This window comes from Salvelinus alpinus, chromosome 26 (genome assembly GCF_045679555.1).
Source record: "Salvelinus alpinus chromosome 26, SLU_Salpinus.1, whole genome shotgun sequence".
NCBI classification, from domain to species: Eukaryota; Metazoa; Chordata; class Actinopteri; order Salmoniformes; family Salmonidae; genus Salvelinus; species Salvelinus alpinus.
In genome coordinates this window covers 32,890,084-32,909,660 of record NC_092111.1, presented here as the reverse complement: position 1 = coordinate 32,909,660, position 19,577 = coordinate 32,890,084, and the positions used below count along the sequence as shown (strand labels likewise).

At 44.0% G+C, this 19,577-nt stretch overlaps 1 protein-coding gene across 3 annotated transcripts in view; it reads right to left on the bottom strand.

Moving 5' to 3' along the window:
* Nucleotides 1–1,245: 1,245 nt before the first annotated feature.
* The window catches only part of LOC139555209 (polypeptide N-acetylgalactosaminyltransferase 4-like), a 35,064-nt gene continuing 16,732 nt past the window's right edge, over nucleotides 1,246–19,577 (bottom strand). For all 3 annotated transcript variants that reach the window (XM_071368818.1, XM_071368817.1, XM_071368819.1), the window contains exons 3-11: nucleotides 18,949–19,118; nucleotides 17,572–17,761; nucleotides 17,104–17,289; nucleotides 16,515–16,632; nucleotides 8,879–9,055; nucleotides 6,456–6,587; nucleotides 5,440–5,550; nucleotides 3,248–3,400; nucleotides 1,246–3,025 (exon numbers count right to left, since the gene is read on the bottom strand). In XM_071368818.1, the coding sequence (XP_071224919.1) occupies nucleotides 2,885–3,025; nucleotides 3,248–3,400; nucleotides 5,440–5,550; nucleotides 6,456–6,587; nucleotides 8,879–9,055; nucleotides 16,515–16,632; nucleotides 17,104–17,289; nucleotides 17,572–17,761; nucleotides 18,949–19,118 (1,378 nt within the window). In that variant the 3' untranslated portion in view covers nucleotides 1,246–2,884. The remainder of the gene's footprint in view (nucleotides 3,026–3,247; nucleotides 3,401–5,439; nucleotides 5,551–6,455; nucleotides 6,588–8,878; nucleotides 9,056–16,514; nucleotides 16,633–17,103; nucleotides 17,290–17,571; nucleotides 17,762–18,948; nucleotides 19,119–19,577) is intronic.

The following is a 19,577-nucleotide window of genomic DNA, read 5'->3' as shown; positions in this document are numbered from 1 at the left end:
CAAGTGTCATTTACATAATTTCTGGCAAGCAAAATGTATTTAGGATTACACTTCGCTGAGCCTGAAGATTATTCTACCATTTCACACAAAGCCATGGAGTAATTTGATTGGATAAGTAGTAAACACCAGAGGCTCTGGTCATGTAATGTACTAAAGAATGTTGGAAATCCTGATTGTTTAATTGCTCATGGTAAGGTTTAAAAAGCAGTTAGGGGGGTACTAAGTTAACATATGGAATTGTTTTAAGAAGGTCATACCATGGATCATTTAACTATTTGAGTTAGAATTTTAGGACCCCTTTAGGTATTAAAAAAATTACATATACTTTTTTGTTGTTGTTCAAATATTGAATTTGGTCTTCACTACTATAGAAACGCATTGAGTAACACATTCATAAATAAAAATTTAAAAAAGACTTCAAATATTCATCATAAGAATAAGGTTTTGAAGTGTCTGTCCTATATCTAGGAGATATAAGAAAGCTCAGAAAATATATATATTTTTGGATTTAAACGCTTATTTTTGTTGGCACAAAACGGCCTCCATACTTCCATTCGTTTGTATGGGTTACCTTCAGAGGAGTCCCGTGACACTGGTAGGGGTCAGAGTAAAATAGAGAACACCATCGTGTTCGTAAGATTCTCCCCTTTCCATAGTGGTCATAATAGCCAAACCGTTCGGACGCTACAGACGGTTTCGTAAAGGACCACATGTTCGGGATGTCTGGTGGTCTGACAAACACCGCTGTAGCTATGCCACCTTTCACCACTGATGCGGAAGGCCGACATAGGCGGATGAGGTGGATTGGGACAGTCTATGCAAAACAACAACATATCTCCAGTTTAAATTGACAGATTTTGATGGGGATTAGGTTACTTAGATTATAATAGACTCTTAAGGATTAAAACGGCATCACTTCCCCATTTGACATTGAGTGGTTCCTTCCATTGCCACTAGATGGTGCTAAATCAGTACATTTGGAAATACCTATAGTGAAGAAAAGTCTTACTTGCTTGTCAAAGTTCACTGGAGTCTTGTGTCAGTACTAAAATAAATAAAACCAACTCCTTTGGATTCATTGTTCAGTGAGTTAAAAATGCATTGATCTAGCAATCCTCCAAAACTCTCGGTAGCTCTGTTGGGCTCTGGGTTAGGGGAGGGTCTGGCCGGGGTAGGCCGCCACTGTAAATCTTAACTGACGTGCCTAGTTAAATAAAGGTTAAATAAAAAAAATGTCAACACCAATTTTATTTTGACCCTTTTATTCTTCACTGGTACAAACAATAATCCCCACCACCTCTTGTGCTTATTAAATCAGTTCAGTAGTTTAAATACGCCACATCCCATTCAGGTCCCTTTATACCAAGAAATATCCTATTAAGCTGGAGTCATTTTGAATGATCAAACAATCATTACAAATATTTGATATGAAAAAAAAAAATGCCCTCGTGCAAAGGACCACAAAAAGACCATTAGGAAAAACAATCTGCGGCGGTACAACTGATTTCAATAAGCACTTCAATAGCAACAAACACAGAATCATTGTTATTAAGGCCATAATGTGGTTCTGGAATCCCAATCAAGGGAACATGATATTATAGCAAAGGTTCAGGTTAGGAGAGAGAGTAAGAGCAGAGTGCAGGTGTTGATGTAAGTCTGTCAAAGACAAGGGAATCTGTTGTGTGGCAGGTTTAAGAGAATCAATCCCTTGAGAGATCAGCAATTGATGCATGTTACAGTATAAATGCTACAAGTAAGCAATGCTGTGACATGCTTGTGTTAGTTGCAATGGTGAGGCCTTGGAAGAGAGCAGACAACATTGCTGTAGACCAAGACTTATATGAGAATATTGCCACTATGAAAGTCAAATGAACATCTTTATAATTGTATGTTAGGCACATTCAATTATTTATTTTATTTTTTATTTTTTATAGATTAAAATATGTGTAAAAGAATTCTGCCCAAATTTTTTAACTGTGCCTCAGTTTTTGAATCCACAGCACAGTGAAGACTCCCAGACAACAATGTCAGACATCCCACCACCCTCGGGCAATGGAAAATTGCACTTAGCACAAGCTTAAGTGTTTCAAGTCTTGTTCGAATAGCCCGATTTCAACCTAGTTTGAACAGTCTCCAAACAGAGAGACGGACGCTGGTGAGTAGAACACATACAGCCTACTAGCACGACAGGGTCCTCTTAACTTCACATAAACAACAAGATGGGGCTTGTATAGTTAAGTCTCATATGATACAAAGCTTTGGGACTTATTCAGCTATCTCAAAGGGTTATCTTTGAATTGCAAACCTCAGATTAACCACACATAGAAAAGAGTAATCATTTAGACCTGTAAATGAATCGTTTTAATGTACTAAACTTTTTTATCTTATTTTAAGGACAACACCATTCAGTTATTTGTTGTGGTCTACCTGTAAAAAAACACCACCAAAATATTCTATAAAATCATTCTGTTGTGCAACAGTACTTGTTCGAATCAATGCCGATCCCACTGAATTAAAAAACCAAACTCCCATGATGCCTGCCATTGATCCTCTTTGAAACCAGTCTTTTAGATCTGACACCACTAGACAATCCTGGACTGTTCCTTCAAGCTTTCTTATTGTTTTTCAGCCCACATACTGACAGGAAGGAAAGATCAACAAAACTAGGTCATTCTGACAGACGGACATAAATACTGTCACCTCAGGTGTGGACCCCACTTGGTTTGCAAAGGCACTTTAAATGAGGAAGTCTTCCCACAGGGAACAAGTAGGTCGTTTGCTGAGGGGCTTTGCTGGGTCCCTCTTTAAAAATCCTGCCTCTCAATCGTCCACCGTGGAACTGTAATTGCACTTAGGTCAAAGGTCAATTAGGGTTAGGGTGAGGCTAGTTCCTCCCATTCTCAAACTTCCAGCGCTGGTGCTTGTCCCCGGGAGTGCACGTCCTCATCTGGACGTCCGCTCGCCCCTCGGCTGTGCGGTAGGAGGTGACACACATGTCTGAGTGAGGGTGGTATATGGTCCCGTCCTGAAGTGGTAATACAGAGACATCCAGGTAAGACACTACAGCTATGGAAGAGTTGAATATAGTCCATTTCTAACTGACAAGACAACTTGTCGTGTGTTTACCAATTCAATCAGCCCAGTGGTGCATACTATGAAATCTGTAGTGTTTTTCTGTGAGTGAGTATGTGTGTAAGATAATTTCTCTGCTTACATGCATGTTTTTGCTTGCGTCTGCATCACTCACCTCTCTGAACTCCCAGATGATGGTGGGGGGTGTAGGGGTTCTGTCATGGGGGCAGTGTTTCATCCCAATGTAAGTCTGTCCCTCGGGGACCTCGGCACACAGCTCCGTCACAGAGTTATAGCGGATCTCCTTATGAGTCGTGTACTCAAAGTACTAGGGGAAAGAGAGAGATGCATGGTTAAACTCTGCTTATCTGAATTATAGTAACCACCGTACTCATATCTCTCTCTCTCCCTGAGCACCTGCCTGCGCCTCTCTCTCCCTCGGTGCCTCTCTCCCTCGGTGCCTCTCTCCCTCTCTCTCCGGGGGTGCCTCTCTCCCGGAGAGAGGGAGAGCGGTGCCCGCAGAGGAAGAGAGGTGCCCGCAGAGAGAGAGGCGCAGGCAGGCGATCAGGGAGAGAGACACACAGAGTCTGGCTCTCTCCGCGTGCCTCTCCCTCCCCCCGTGCGCCTCTCTCTACCTCTAGCCACGCGCCTCTCTCCCTCTCCTCGCGCGCCTCTTTCCCTCCCCGTGCACCTCTCTCTTTCCCTCCCCCCACGCGCCTCTCTTTACCCCCCCCCCCCCCGCGCGCCTCTCTCCCTCCCTCCCTCCGCACGCCTCTCTCTCCCTTTCCCTCCCCCCGCACGCCTCTTTCCCTCCCCCTCCCCCCGCACGCCTCTCTTTCCCTCCCCCTTGAGCGCCTCTCTTTCCCTCCCCCTGCACGCCCTTGTCCGCGCGTGCCTCTCTCCCTCTCCACACGCACCTCTCTCTCTCTCTCTCTCTCTCTCTCTCTCTCTTTCCCCCCGCGCGCCTCTTTCGCAGGCAGGCGATCAGGGAGAGAGACACACAGAGAGCCTCTCTCCGCGTGCCTCTCTCTCCCTCTCCTCGCGCGCCTCTCTTTCCCTCGCGCGCCTCTCTTTCCCTCCCCCTGCGCGCCTCTTTCTCCCTCCCCCCACGCGCCTCTTTCCCTCCCCCCGCGCGCCTCTTTCTCCCTCCCTCCCCCCGCGCACCTCTTTCTCCCTCCCTCCCCCCGCGCACCTCTTTCTCCCTCCCCCCCCCCCCCCCCGCGCCTCTTTCTCCCTCCCTCCCCCCGCGCACCTCTTTCTCCCTCCCTCCCCCCGCGCACCTCTTTCTCCCCCCACGCGCCTCTCTTTCCCTCCTCCCGCGCCTCTTTCTCACCTGCGCGCACGCCTCTTTCTCTCCCTCCCCCCCTCTCGCAGCGTGCGCCTCTCTCCCTGCACCTCTCTCTCCCTCCCCCGCACACCTCTTTCTCCCTCCCCGTGCACACGTCTCTTTCCCTGCACGCCTCTCTCCGGGCGTGCCTCTCTGCCTCTCTCCGGGCGTGCCTTTCTCCCTGCGCCTCTCTCCCTTTCCGCGCACCTCTCTCCTCCTCCCCCCACACGCCTCTTTCTCTCCCCCTGGCACCTCTCTCTCCACACATCTCTCCCTCCCCCCCGCGCGCGCGCCCCTCTCCCCGATTGCCCCTCTCTCTCTCCCTGCGCACCTCTCTCCGCACGCGCCCCTCTCTCCGCTCACGCCTCTCTCCGCGCACGCCCTTCCCTGCGCGCCTCTCTCCGTGCACGCCCCTCCCCCTTCCCTTGTGCCCCTTCCCTCGCACTCCTTCCCCTCCCATCGCACCCCTCACCTCGCACCCCTCCCCCCTCTCATGTATCTTTTAAAAGGAACGAGGAGTGAACTCTCTAAAGAGAAGGTAGAGGTTTCCGTTTCAGTGCAGGCTGTGGAAACATTGATTTTCAGTCACACACATGGTGCTTTTAGTAGCGTTGGACACCTGATGCATCAATGAGTAATCAGAGATGGAAATATAGCCGGTGGAGATGGGCATGCAGACAGAGGCCTCCACTACTCCCTGTTGTCTGACATCAAATATACATCCATACAGTCAGCAAGTATCTGCAAACTAACTACAAACATAGATATAAAAGTATAAAAAATTAGTTTTATGTAGATTTAGGCCTAAAATATGCTTTAGGATACTTTGTCTAGAAATACTAAGCCAAAGTTGTAGATGTCTCAGCATCTCGCTTAACACTAAATTCTAGATAGCTGAGATGAGGTGGATATTCTCCCACAGTCACCGGATATGGTTGACATTCAGAGTAACCACTCCGTCTGTCCATCAGAGAGACAGACGTGGGATCAGGGGGGTTGAGAGAGAGAGAAAATAAACTGACAAGACATTATTAAATCACCTGGTTGCCGCCCTGCCCATGGCAACCGAAGAGGGAGATGTGCGCCCCCGTGGGACTGTGTTCCGGAGCGTTGTAGTCCAGGCACTCTGAATGGATCCCAGAGCTACGCACCTGTGATGAGAATGATCCGGATTAGCATCATGAGATCTGCCATCACTGCAAAGAGGGTCAGATTAAAGGAGACAAACAATTGTGCTTCTGCCTCTGCATTGCTTGCTCTTTGGGGGTTTGGACTGGGTTTCTGTATAGTGACAACTGCTGATGTAAAGAAGGCTTCATACACTGAGACTGACACACATACACAACCTATTTCTCAATTGTCTCGAGGCTTAAAAATCCTTCTTTAACCAGTCTCCTCCCCTTCATCTACACTGAAGAAAAGTGGATTTAAGGGGAGGAGACAGGTTAAGATTTTTGAGCCTGGTTAAGATTTTTAAGCCTTGTGCCAATTGAGACATGGATTGTATATGTGTGCCATTCAGAGGGTGAATGGGCAAGACAAAGATTTAAGTGCCTTTGAATGGGGTATAGTAGTAGTTCCCAGGAACACTGGTTTGTGTCAAGAACTGCAATGCTGCTGGGTTTTTTACAGTTTCCCATGTGTGTCAAGACTGGTCCACTACCCAAAGGACTTCCAGCCAACTGGACACAACTGCGGGAAGCGTTGGAGTGAACATGGGCCAGCATCCCTGTGGGATGCTTTCAACACCTTGTCGAGTCCATGCCCCAACAAATTGAGTCTGTTCTGAGGGCAAAAAATGCATACATTTTTACATATAGAAGAACTAAAAGTATGCAGGCAATATGGCAGAGGAAGATGGGTAGGAGATGCTAGTATATTTGAATGCTATTACCATGCTCATTTCACATTTACATGGAGGCCAACGAGGTAGGACATAGGAGTTCATTTTGGCTTCAACTTATTACAGACCCATGTTTTATGTTTAGTTTGTTGGAGTGCCTTAGTGCTTAAGATATGGAATCGTGTTGATGGGCAGAGAGAGAGACAGACTCACCGCCCCGTGCCAGCCCTCCCTGTCCTCTGGTACATGCAGGTCAGGGTAGATGTTCTTCAGGTACCAGTCAAAGCTGTTACATTTCAGTCTCTCTCTGAGGACAACCCTCTCTGAGATGTCCCCATATGTCTCCTGTGGAAAAATAACACTTCATCTAACATGTTTATTTGAGTAGGGATGGATACACTTAAAAACATTGACACATTGAGTAAACAACATAACACTTTAGCTTGCACCAATTTCCAGCATTTCACAAATTAGGCCCACACACAACTCTAAAAGACACACCAGAATAATAACCGGGGCAGCAGGTAGCCTAGCGGTTTAGAGCGTTGGGCTAGTAACCAAAGAGCAGACTGTGAAAAATCTGCCAATGTGACCTTGAGCAAGGAACTTAACCCTAATTGCTCCCGTAAGCTGCTCTGTATAAGAGCGTCTGCTGAATGACAAAAATGTAATGTAAATGTAATTAAGCTGAATTTCACTGCAATCCTCAATGCAGCTCTGGCCAAATATGCCAATCCTAGGAGTGGTTTGATATGCCACACTAACCATGATGGTACTGGGTGACAACATGAAGTAGCTACATCCTGGTCTGATAACTTGAATCCTGGGTGGTGCACTGCTGTTGTGTCCTTAATGAAAGTAATTGAGAAGGTTTTCCTGGATGACAGGTGTGAGCGTGACACCTGTGTAGTACTGACAGCAGTGGTTCTCCCCACCTTAAACCAAAAGGGATGGGAATTCAAACACGTTTGTGGCAACTGATGAACCAGGGGTGTATTCATTAGGGCACACCGTAGCAAAACATTTAGCAATGGCAAAATGAAAACAACCATTTCTTACTGAATAAAATTCAGGTATGTTTTTTGTTTTCTGTTTCATCCCGTTAGCTTCTGCTTGGTTCCTCGTGAAAACACACCTGGTACGTTTAGACAAAAGACTAGTGGTTTAGGTCCAAGTGAATTTAAACCTACCAATTCCCTCTGGCACCCAGTCTCCAGCTACCTTTGGTTGGGTAATTTATTGTTTGATCAAAGATGCCTGGCATTAATAATGTAATTTATTTCAGAGGTGAAACCAAGATGAACATGAGACTTTGATATCAGGCAACACAAAGAAAGCCGAGAGGGACACACACACAACCTCCTCAACCACTGCTGACACCCAGACAGGTGAAGCAACATCTCCATCCAAGTTACTCCATTACGATACAATATTAATCAAGTCTAGGGTGTTCCATCCTTGGTAGAACTATCACAGCTCTAAAGGGCCAATCAAGAGTTGCTACATTCCCTTTGACTGTGGATGATACAGCAGGGTTCTCCAACTGGCGACCATCGCGGGCCAAATTTGGCCATAAAAGACTAAAAACACCAGGAAATCAGCACCAAGTGATTTTAATTTGAAGAAATCTGTTCCCAAATATTCCCACGCATAGAGAGACACATGATCATATAGAAATGCAAGAAATGTTTGACTAAAACATAATCATTTTAAACCTCTGTTTGTGCTTCTTGCGGTCAATTTGCCGGCTCAATGTTTATTTATTTATTATGTTCCAGCCCCCGACCTCTCAAGACAAAAATCATCCCGCGGCTCAATCTAGTTGATGATCCTTGATACAGTATATAGACATTGATTCCTGAAGAACAGATCTTAAAAATGCCTCGTGAGCTTAGTTCAACTGTCATACCCCATCAGAACCCAAAATATCAGCTGGTTTTACTCCCATGTTTGTTAACCAAGTCAATGTAAACAAACACTGTATAGCTTCAAAACATGGTTAAAACTATAATTTTGATATCATGGACGGTCAGTCCAAAGCTCTGTCTAAGAATTTAAGAGTGGTTATAGTTCTCAAGCCCCATCCCTCAGCGGTTTACCAAAACAAATGTCGGAGTGCATGCTTTGTTATTTTTTTTATCTCCTGATTGGTCCTTTAACTAAAGCATGACCTACTTCTTATCACCTGTTGGGATTATGCACATTACAATAAGTTACTTTATTATTGGTATTTCTACAGCCTGATCTACAATCACTGCATCCTCCACTACTAAGGAAAAGGGAGATACCTAGTCAGTTGTACAACTGAATGCCTTCAACTGAAATGTGTCTTCCGCATTTAACCCCTCAGAGGTGTGGGGGGCTGCCTTAAATCGCCATCCACGTTTTCGGCACCCAGGGAACAGTGTGTTAACTCCCTTGCCCAGGTGCAGAACAACATATTTTCACCTTGTCGATTCGATCCAGCAACCTTTCGTTTCCTGGTCCAACGCTCTAACCACTAGCTACCTCATTATGGTGTAACTTTGTTGTAGCCCCTACAACTCACTGAAAATACTGTACCTCACATCGATCATATGACGATGGGGAGCGAGATAAAATAACATTTTACTGTAAAGTGTAGTACAGTACTCTACCTTTCTGGCAGGGGGGTTTCTGTTGTAGAAGTGCTGTTTGTAGGTGTCCATCCACACCTCGGCAGCACGGACCGTGTTCTGGAGGAACTTGGGCCTGGCGTAGGGGGCTTTCTTTGGGAAGACGTGGCCCACATGGGAGCAGGGGTGGATCTCCAGAGAACCTCCACACTGCCACACCTGGGGAACAGGAAGAAATATAGCCCATTTGACATTTTTTGCATCTTATGATATTTCGGGCAAAAATCCAGACGAGATATACAGGATGGGTATGCATGTGACTCAAACCTTCCCATAAATCCCAAATGTAAGATTTGTGGAGAGGTTCCTATTGCTCGTGTTTTCTTTATATGTATATATACAGTGCCTTCGGAATGTATTCAGACCCCTTGACTTTTCCCCCACATTTTGTTACGTTACAGCCTTATTCTAAAATGGAATAAATAAAACAATTTCCTCATCAATCTACACACAACACCCCATAACGACAAATCAAAAACAGGTTTGTAGAAATGTTTGCAACTTTATAAAAAATATATCACATTTACATAAGTATTCAGACCCTTTACTCAGTACTTTGTTGAAGCACCTTTGGCAGCGATTACAGACTCAATTCTTCTTGGGTATGACACTACAATTTTGCCACGTTTTTGGGGAGTTTCTCCCATTCTTCTCTGCAGATCCTCTCAAGCTCTGTCAGGTTGGATGGGGAGCGTCACTGCACGGCTATTTTCAGATCTCTCCAGAGATGTTTGATGGGGTTCAAGTCCGGGCTCTGGCTGGGCCACTAAAGGACATTCAGAGACTTGTCCGAATCCACTCCTGCGTTGTCTTGGCTGTGTGCTTAGGGTCATTGTCCTGTTGGAAGGTGAACCTTCGCCCCAGTCTGAGGTCCTGAGCGCTCTGGAGCATGTTTTCATCAAGGATCTCTCTGTACTTTGCTCTGTTCATCTTTGCCTCGAACCTGACTAGTCTCCCAGTCCCTGCTGCTGAAAAATCATCCCCACAGCATGATGCTGCCACCTCCATGCTTCACCATAGGGATGTTGCCAGGTTTCCTCCAGACGTGACGCTTGGCATTCAGGCCAAAGAGTTCAGTCCTGGTTTCATCAGACCAGATAATCTTGTTTCTCATGGTCTGAGAGTCTTTAGGTGCCTTTTGGCAAACTCCAAGCGGGCTGTCATGTGCCTTTTACTGAGGAGTGGCTTCCGTCTGGCCACTCTACCATAAAGGCCTGATTGGTGGAGTGCTGCAGAGAAGGTTGTCCGTCTGCAAGATTCTCATTTCTCCAAAGAGGAACTCTAGAGCTCTGTCAGAGTGACCATCGTGTTCTTAGTTACCTTCCTGACCAAGGTCTTTCTCCCCCAATTGCTCAGTTTGGCCGGGCGGCCAGCTCTAGGAAGAGTCTTAGTGGTTCCAAACTTAGTGGCCTCGACACAATCCTGTCTTGGAGCTCTACGGACAACTCCTTCGACCTCACGGCTTAGATTTTGCTCTCATAGCAAAGGGGCTGAATATTTCTGTTTTTAATACATTTGCAAAAAAATCTAAACCTGTTTTCGCTTTGTCATTATTGGGTATTGTGTGTAGATTGCAGAGGATTTATTTAATCCATTTTAGAATAAGGCTAACGTAACGACATTTGGAAAAAGTCAAGGGTTCTGACTACTTTCCAAAGGCAGGCAGGCAGGCAGGCAGGCAGACACACACACATACATACACCAAAATATATTTTATATTTGAGACTCTTAAAAGTAGCCATAATTTGCCTTGATGACAGCTTTGCACACTCTTGGCATTCTCTCAACCAGCTTCATGAGGTAGTCACCTGGAATGCATTTGAATTAACATGTGTGCCTTGTTAAAAGAGAAGTTGTGGAATTTCTTTCCTTCTTAATGCGTTTGAGCCAGTCAGTTGTTTAGTGACAAGGTAGAGGTGGTTTACAGAAGATAGACCAAGTCCATATTATGGCAAGAACAGCTCAAATAAGAAAAGAGAAACAACAGTCTATCATTACATGAAGATCAATCAATCTGGAACATTTCAAGAACTTTGAAAGTTGCTTAAGTGCAGTCGCAAAAACCATCAAGCGCTACGATGAAACTGGCTCATGAGGATCACCACAGGAAAGGAAGACCCAGAGTTACCTCTGCTGCAGAGGATAAGTTTATTAGAGTTACCAGTAGGGTTGCACATTTAGGGAATATTCAGAGGTGGAAAATTTCCGTGGGAATTAATTAATACCATTTAAATGTAATGTTTTTTGCATTGGATATATTTACCATATTGAGACAGAAACAAACATTTTACCTTATCATAAGTAGACATAATTACAAATGATAATACTTCCAATAGAAATAAAAAAACAATTTAGTTATGAATTGAACTTTAATTAAATGAGTTGACTCTTCACATGGGATGATTTCACTGAACAAAAGGGAATATTGAATGATCCCCAATGATCCATCGCATCTCTCAAAAATGTTTTCAACATACATCTGTAAAATTATAGTCTAGAATCTAAAGCTTTGGTTGTCTTCCTCTCAGGCTTCATTGTCTTCTCCCTGGACCTTCTTAATGTCCACCTCTTGAACATCAGACGGAGGCCTCATCTTCACTGTCACTTTCCAACCTTGTTGAGGATGGCTCGTTGTCAGGCTCAAAAAGCCTAAAATTTGCCCGATTGACAAATTTTTCAACCCTTGCATTGGTCATCCTGTTGTGTGCTTTGGTGTGTGTGTTCCCAAATAAGGACCAGTTGTGCTCTGAGGCGGCTGATGTTGGTGGGATTTGGAGGATGATGGAAGCAACAGGGGAAAGAGCCTCAGATCCACAAAGTCCCTTCCACCAGGTGGCTGATGAGATATGTTGGCAGGACTGCCATATTGCATCTCCATCCCAAAGCCCTTGCTTGGAAGTGTACTTCGCCAGACTGCCAACAACCTTGCCCTCATCCAGGCCAAGGTAGCGAGACACGGTAGTGATGACACCATAGGCCTTGTTGATCTCTGCACCAGACAGGATGCTATTGTCAGCATACTTTGGATCCAACATGTACGCTGTGGCATGTATGGACTTCAGGCAGAAGTCTTCATGCTTTATTATGCATTTCAGAACTACAGTTTCCTGTGCTTGGAGCAACAGTGAAGTGGGCAGGGCAGTACGGATTTCTTCCCTTACATCTGCAGTCTGAACATCAGACAGAATGGCATTGTCTCCCTCAATCTGTGCAATGGCTACTGCTATAGGTTTCAGGAGTCTCAGGCTGCTTACCACTCTCTCCCAAAATACATCATCCAGGAGGATCCTCTTAAATGGGGCTGTCCATATCGGCAGACTGTGATATGGCCATTTCTTAGAGACTCCTTCCCCTCCAGGAGACTGTCAAACATGATGACAACACCACCCCAACGGGTTTTGCTGGGCAGCTTCAATGTGGTGCTCTTATTCTTCTCACTTTGCTTGAAGAGGTAGATTGCTGCTATAACTTGATGACCCTTCACATACCGAACCATTTCTTTGGCTCTCTTGTAGAGTGTATCTATTGTTTTCAGTGCCATGATGTCCTTGAGGAGCAGATTCAATGCATGAGCAGCAAAGCCAATGGGTGTGATGTGAGGGTAGGACTCCTCCACTTTAGACCAAGCAGCCGTCATGTTTGCAGCATTGTCTGTCACCAGTGTAAATACCTTCTGTGGTCCAAGGTCATTGATGACTGCCTTCAGCTCATCTGCAATGTAGAGACCGGTGTGTCTGTTGCCCCTTGTGTCTGTGCTCTTGTAGAATACTGGTTGAGGGGTGGAGATAATGTAGTCAATTATTCCTTGCCCACAAACATTTGATCACCCATCAGAGATGATTGCAATACAGTCTGCTTTCTCTATGATTTGCTTGACCTTCACTTGAACTCTGTTGAACTCTGCATCCAGCAAATGAGTAGATAAACCATGTCTGGTTGGAGGGGTGTATGCTGGGCGAAGAACATTCAGAAATCTTCCAAAACACATTGCCTGTGAGCATCAGACGTGAACCAGTTGCATACACAGCTTGAGCAAGACATTCATCAGCATTTCTGACTACGTTTCTCCATCGAGTCTAAAAAAAAACAACTTCTGATTCCAGGAGGACCATGAGCTGTTGTTATCGATAAGGTGTCTGATTCATAATTTTCACCTTGAATAGAAGTAGAGGGACTTTTGTCAGAGGTTGCTTGTTGGGAGCACTGAGGGAACTTTATGCACTTGCCCAGATGATTCTGCATTTTTGTTGCATTCTTCACATATGATTTGGCACAGTATTTGCAAATGTACACAGCTTTTCCTTCTACATTAGCTGCAGTGAAATGTCTCTACACAGAGGATAGTGCCCGTGGCATTTTCCTGTAAAGATGAGAAAAAAATGAGTAAATAACAAATACAATTCCCTGTACAGATAAAAAGTTAAGCAGTTAGATTAAACAACTCCTTTGTACAATAAATGTTTTAAAAATGAAACATGTATGGAAACAGGTGAATTAACCCTCTGTTAGCAGGCTCAAGCAAGCTAAACCCCCACATGGTACAGTAGCAAAAACTAACTAGCAGAAATTGTTAACAAGTTAGAAATGATTTAAACACACTTTGCTGTAGGCTACTATTTACTAGTTAACAAAAAATCATGTATGTCATAAAATATATTCACCCCACCCAGTATTGTAATCAAAACTTACCAGAAAGCTTGTAGTCCTTGGCTCAGACAGTGTAGTAGTGTGGCATCTCAGTGTGAAAGATCTTGAGAATCAGCTGTGCATGTGATGGAAGAGTGCACTGCACAGGTGATGGAAGAATGCACTGTGCATGCAGAGGATTGCAATTCCATTGAATTGGGGATAGTTTAACTAAATATGCCACCAGACCTAGAATTGCCTTGTGTGTATCCCAAAAAAAGGTTCACTGTTATAAGATAACTTTTTGATGAATTTAAGCAAAATTACCAGGCTTAACTTCCCATGGAAAATCTTCGGAAAAATTCCAGCAATTTACCGGAAAGTTTACGACCTATTGCAATCATAGTTACCAGCCTCAAAAATATCAGCCCAAATAAATGCTTCAGAGTTCAAGTAACAGACACATCTCAACTGTTCAGAGGAAACTGTGTGAATCAGGCCTTCATGGTCGAATTGCTGCAAAGAAACCACTACTAAAGGACACCAATAATAAGAAGAGACAAGAAACACGAGCAATGGACATTAGACCGGTGGAAATCTGTCCTTTGGTCTGATGAGTCCAAATTTGAGATTTTTGGTTCCAACTGCTATGTCTTTGTGAGACGCATAGTAGGTGAACGGATGATCTCCGCATGTGTGGTTCCCACCGTGAAGCATGGAGGAGGAGGTGTGATGGTGCTTTGCTGGTGACACTGTCTGATTTATTTAGAATTTAAGACACACTCAACCAGCATGGCTACCACAGAATTCTGCAGCGATAAGCCATCCCATCTGGTTTGCGCTTAGTGGGACAATCATTTGTTTTTCAACAGGACAATGACCCAACACACCTCCAGGCTGTGTACGGGCTATTTGACCAAGAAAGAGAGTGATGGAGTGCTGCATCAGATGACCTGGCCTCCACAATCACCCGACCTCAAACCAATTGTGATGGTTTGGGATGAGTTGGAGGAAAAGCAGGCAACAAGTGCTCAGCATATGTGGGAACTCCTTCAAGACTGTTGGAAAAGCATTCCAGGTGAAGCCGGTTGAGAGAATGCCAAGCGTGTGCAAAGCTGTCATCAAGGCAAAGGGTGGCCACTTTGAAGAATCTTAAATATATATATATTTTTTGTTGTTGTATATAGTTATACTATTTTGATACGATTCACTGCACTGGTGGATCGAGCTTGCAAATTAAGCATTTCACTGTACTTTGCATGTGACAAAAAAAATCCATGACAGTTACATATCGCAATATTATTTTTTGACAATATTATAAATCTAGCTAGCGCTAGTCAGCTGTACATGTTCCATAATTCGGGTATTTTTTTTTATCTTGTAACTACTTTTGTTTAAAGAGTGAGCCAACATGTTTTCAGAACTTTTATTCCAAGACTGATCAAAAGGTATTTTCTCATGCTCTCTCCTATCTCTCTGCAGCAGACATACAGTGAGCAATATGCTTGGAATATCAAATCGCAACAAAAATCACAGTATAGAATTGTAATACATATTGCATCGGTCCCAGGTGATTCCCAGCCCTACTTCCTAATAATTAAACTAGTGCCTAAATGTTTTCCAGACTATGAAATAGGATCCAAACTAGGATGTATGTGGTGTGATAATGCAGGCAGAAACCAAGATGGGCGTTGTCTATGAATAATCAACACTGCCGCTCTTCTTCTCTCACGGCTACTATGCAAATGACAAGAGAATCATGAAAACCAGTTTGTTGGGGGATCTTTTTCCCATTTGAATACATTTCCTGCAGGACATTTGATTTATGGTATCAATTTGCATCTTATAATTGTTTGTTTTCCACTACAGCCAATAAAACAGCTTTGGAGAGCGACAGGGTGCTACCTCACTATTCGCTAACTACCTTTAGCGACTTCCTTGAGTTATGCCTCAATTACACAACACATTCTCTCATTGTAATGGATACTTAGCTAGAACCCTATTCATTCTCATCAAAACATTTCATTCTGTGCCATACTTACTCCTTTGTGTTCCCAAAACACAGTTGTAAACCAATTCACAAGTCATTAATTATGGATGGAGAGTCCCAGAGAGGCATTTTATTTCCACATACATAAAACATCATATAGGGTGATACCCCATCCGTCTTTAGTTTTTCACACACACACACAAAGTCACAAAACACCCGCACGCACAAACACACACTTGGATCAAAAACAGGAAATCTGTGCCAGTAATGATTGATGTGAACAGCTGAAAGGGACACCAACAACAAGGTAGCCTTCATTATCTAAATGGGGATGCAGTGTCCGACGCCATCCATCCATCACTCACATTCAGCAGATCAGACACTGTGAGACATCACTTCGCCATCAGGGCCTGCTGAGAACTAGGTTACGTCCCAAATGGCACCCTATTCCCTATGTAGTGCATAACTTATGACCAGGTGCTGGTCAAAAACAGTGCACTACATAGGGAAAAGGGTGCCATTTGGGACACAACCAGACTCTTCTAGGCGACACTGATGAATCAAGCTCATTAACTGGATTTGAACTGGGGATAGCAGTCTGCCTATATCCATTTTGCTCCAATTAAACTTATTATTGTAACCTTTTTGAGGTATAGAACAAATACTTTGTAAACCTTTTTGAGGCATAGAACATATACTTTGTAAACCTTTTTGGAACATGGATCATTGACATTTGAAAAACATTTTGGTACAAAGATTAGAATATCCTTTCTGCATTAGATTAGTCTCTTTTTTACCAAGTACCTGAGAAATAGCTTAATTGTGCCAACTGCAAATGCTACTGGCACTGAGAAGTTGATGCCATATTGAAAGAGTGGTTGCTTCCAAATTGGCATCATATTCCCTATTCCCTTAGGGCCCATAGGAGTCTGGTCCAAAGTAGTGCACTTTAAAGGGAATAGGTGCAATTTGGGACACAGTCAATGAGTATTTAGTACTCACCCTGAAGGACAGTTCCAAGTTCTCTCCTCCCCACACCTCCATGCCCATGTCATATGTGCCCAGGTACTCAAAGTAGGCCTTGCTCACAGCAAACAGTCCACCGGCCATGGTAGGAGACCTGAGAGAGAGAAAGCATAGTGGAACATGGAGGTCAGTACAGTGTGCAGTTAACAGTCAGAGGCCATATTAGAAGTTAAATTAAATCTATTTCTCCCTTTCCTGAGGTAATCACTTATTTGTATGTGATTAGACCAAACTTAAGTGATTAGACCTTCTTCAAGGAATGAAGGAGAGAAGGTGAGATGCATTTCAAAACATTTTAAACTAGGTCAGAAAGGAGAGTATTTGGGAACTAACTATAACTTTTACAAAACAACTTCTCTTCTCCTAAGAGGAGAGCCAGAGGTTGTTTCCCAAAAGGCACCCTATTACTTATCTATAGAGCAATACTGTTTACCAGGGCCAGAGGGCTCCCAGAGGGCTCCCTCCCAGAGGGCTCCCATCAAAAGCAGTGCACCAAAGGGGTGCCGTTTGAGATGGGCCCACAAATCCCATATGGAAAGAAACTGATGACCATAGAATTACTGACCTGATGGGTTCGGTGCGGGATTTGCGTTTCTTGCGGTCGACCTCAGGGAGGGAGTGCCACTGGAAGGTCAGCCTCCAGTCAAAGCCTCCGATCATGGGCTCATCTGTCTGCATGTAGAACTCAAACGAGTTCCAGTCGATGGTGTCGATCACCGGACACACGATGGTGCTCTCATTCTCTCCAATCCTGGAGGGAGGATAAGATACACAGCATGGTGTAAGAAAGGACACTCACTGAAAGTCCCTGGAAGGTTTTCATGAGACATTCCCTCATTTACATGTGATGAAATTCACGTGCCACTATACTTGACCAGGAATGCCAATAGGCCAATCAACACTAGTCTGTTTTTATTGTCTCCAGAATGTCTTGTTGCTATGCAACCCAAATGACCAGTCCCCATCCCATTCATTGAGTATTGAATCTGTAATTGTAATCAAATTGTCAATATGCTGGCTAAGTGAAACACACCTCTCCAAGAGCGGCTCGATCCAGCCGGGGACACACTCGCAGTGACAGTCCAGGAAGGTCAATACGTCCCCTGTGGCATAGGTGGCACCGATGAGCCTCGCCCTGACCAGCCCCTCCCTCTTGTTGGTGCGGATGAGGCGGACACGCTCCCAGTTACTGATGTACTGCTCCAGCTGAGACTGCAGATAGACTGGGTTTCACACAGAGAGATAGATGGTCAAGGCTTCTCACACACACACTTCTAAAAACTCATAATTGATAGTATCGGAAGGGCATAGATCCTTACTTCCCAACTGTTTTCAAAAAGTTTATTTGCCATGTGCACAGGATACAACCAGTGTAAATCAGTACAGTGAAATTCTTACCTTGAGAGCTATTTCCCAACAGTGCAATGATAATAATGTAGACAATAATAGAAAATAGAACAACAAATAAACCGATCTTATCTTTGCACATTGACAGACCAACAGGCTCAGCTAAATTATTATTCAACTGCAATGAAAATGATAGTCCCAGTCTCCCTGAAGGGGAAGACACCGTCAGTAGTGTTGATGACAGTGCTTTCCTCTCTCCTTATCATCAGTCTCTTGTATATTACAGTTGGTCTCAGAGGGCGGGGGAGAGTAAATTGTAATATGTGGTCATTTGATACTCAGAGAGAGCAGCTATCATGTCTGAGCATAGAATCGAATGAATAGAACAGACATCCCCCATTCAGGTCAATTATGCCATAATGAGTGGACTGGTGGCAATTTTGAATCATTTGGCTCAATCTATTTATGTGTGTGTCTGAGACAGCCTATTCACTGAATTGAGACCTATTATATAATTTGTTTTTCCTGACCAGCGCCACACATAAACACTAGAAACTCCACTTGTACTGACACTCAGCAGTGACTGTTGTCTCCAAGGAAGAATATGTCCTTTCTCTCTCACAGAACTCTCTGGCTCATCTCATGTCAGATATGTACAGATAAGCTCCATTGTTCGGCCTACAGCGTTACTGTTCTAAGTAAGGATCCTGTTCTGTATTACCGTCAACTTTGGGGGAGAAACGCAATGCCTGACAAATAATAGCTAGGTATTCTAAGGTATTTTTTAACCTTTAACTTTTTCTTTTACTCTCTAACTTGTGTTTTCTTGACATAAAGGATTGTTCATATAAAAACTAAGTTTATTAACCAGATGTTCACAAATTAAAATATGTTCTATAATTTTTTCCCACTAAATAGACAACGACAAAGCACGAACTAACGCAAACCCCATAATGTTTGTAGAGGTGCCGACTAGGCTAACAGAACAGTAAACTGTTCAGTAAACTAAAATGACTATTAACTATACCCCAAAAAAGACAACGACAACAAAGCTCCATCTCACCTCGGTCACTAAAGTCGTCTATGAGAATGATCTCCTTCAGGAGGACAGCAGGAGTGCTCTCCAGAACACTGTGGATGGTCCTGAGCAGGGTGGACCAGGCCTCGTTGTAGAACGCTATGATCACGGACGTGGTCGGCAGACGGCGGTAGTCAAACTTCTTAGCTCTGCATCTGTACTCAAATGAAAGAGAGATGTTGTTTATTAGGATTGCTTTCAGCCTATCAAAAGGCTAATCTTTTCAAAGTCCCTAAATAAAATGTAAAGATTAAGGGATAGGTAACAATTTAAGCAAAAAAGAAAAACATAAAATAACCCCTCCTATAGATGGATACAATTTAATGAAGCTGCCTGTTGAGGACTTGTGAAGCATCTGTTTCCCAAACTAGACACTCTGATGTACTTGTCCTCTGGCTCAGTTGTGCACCGGGGCCTCCCACTCCTCTTTCTATTCTGGTTAGGGCCACTTTGCGCTGTTCTGAAGGGAGTAGTACACAGCGTTGTACGAGATCTTCAGTTTCTTGGCAATTTCTCGCAAGGAATAGACTTAATTTCTCAGAACAAGAATGGACTGACGAGTTTCAGAAGAAAGTTCTTTGTTTCTGGCCATTTTGAGCCTGTAATCGAACCCA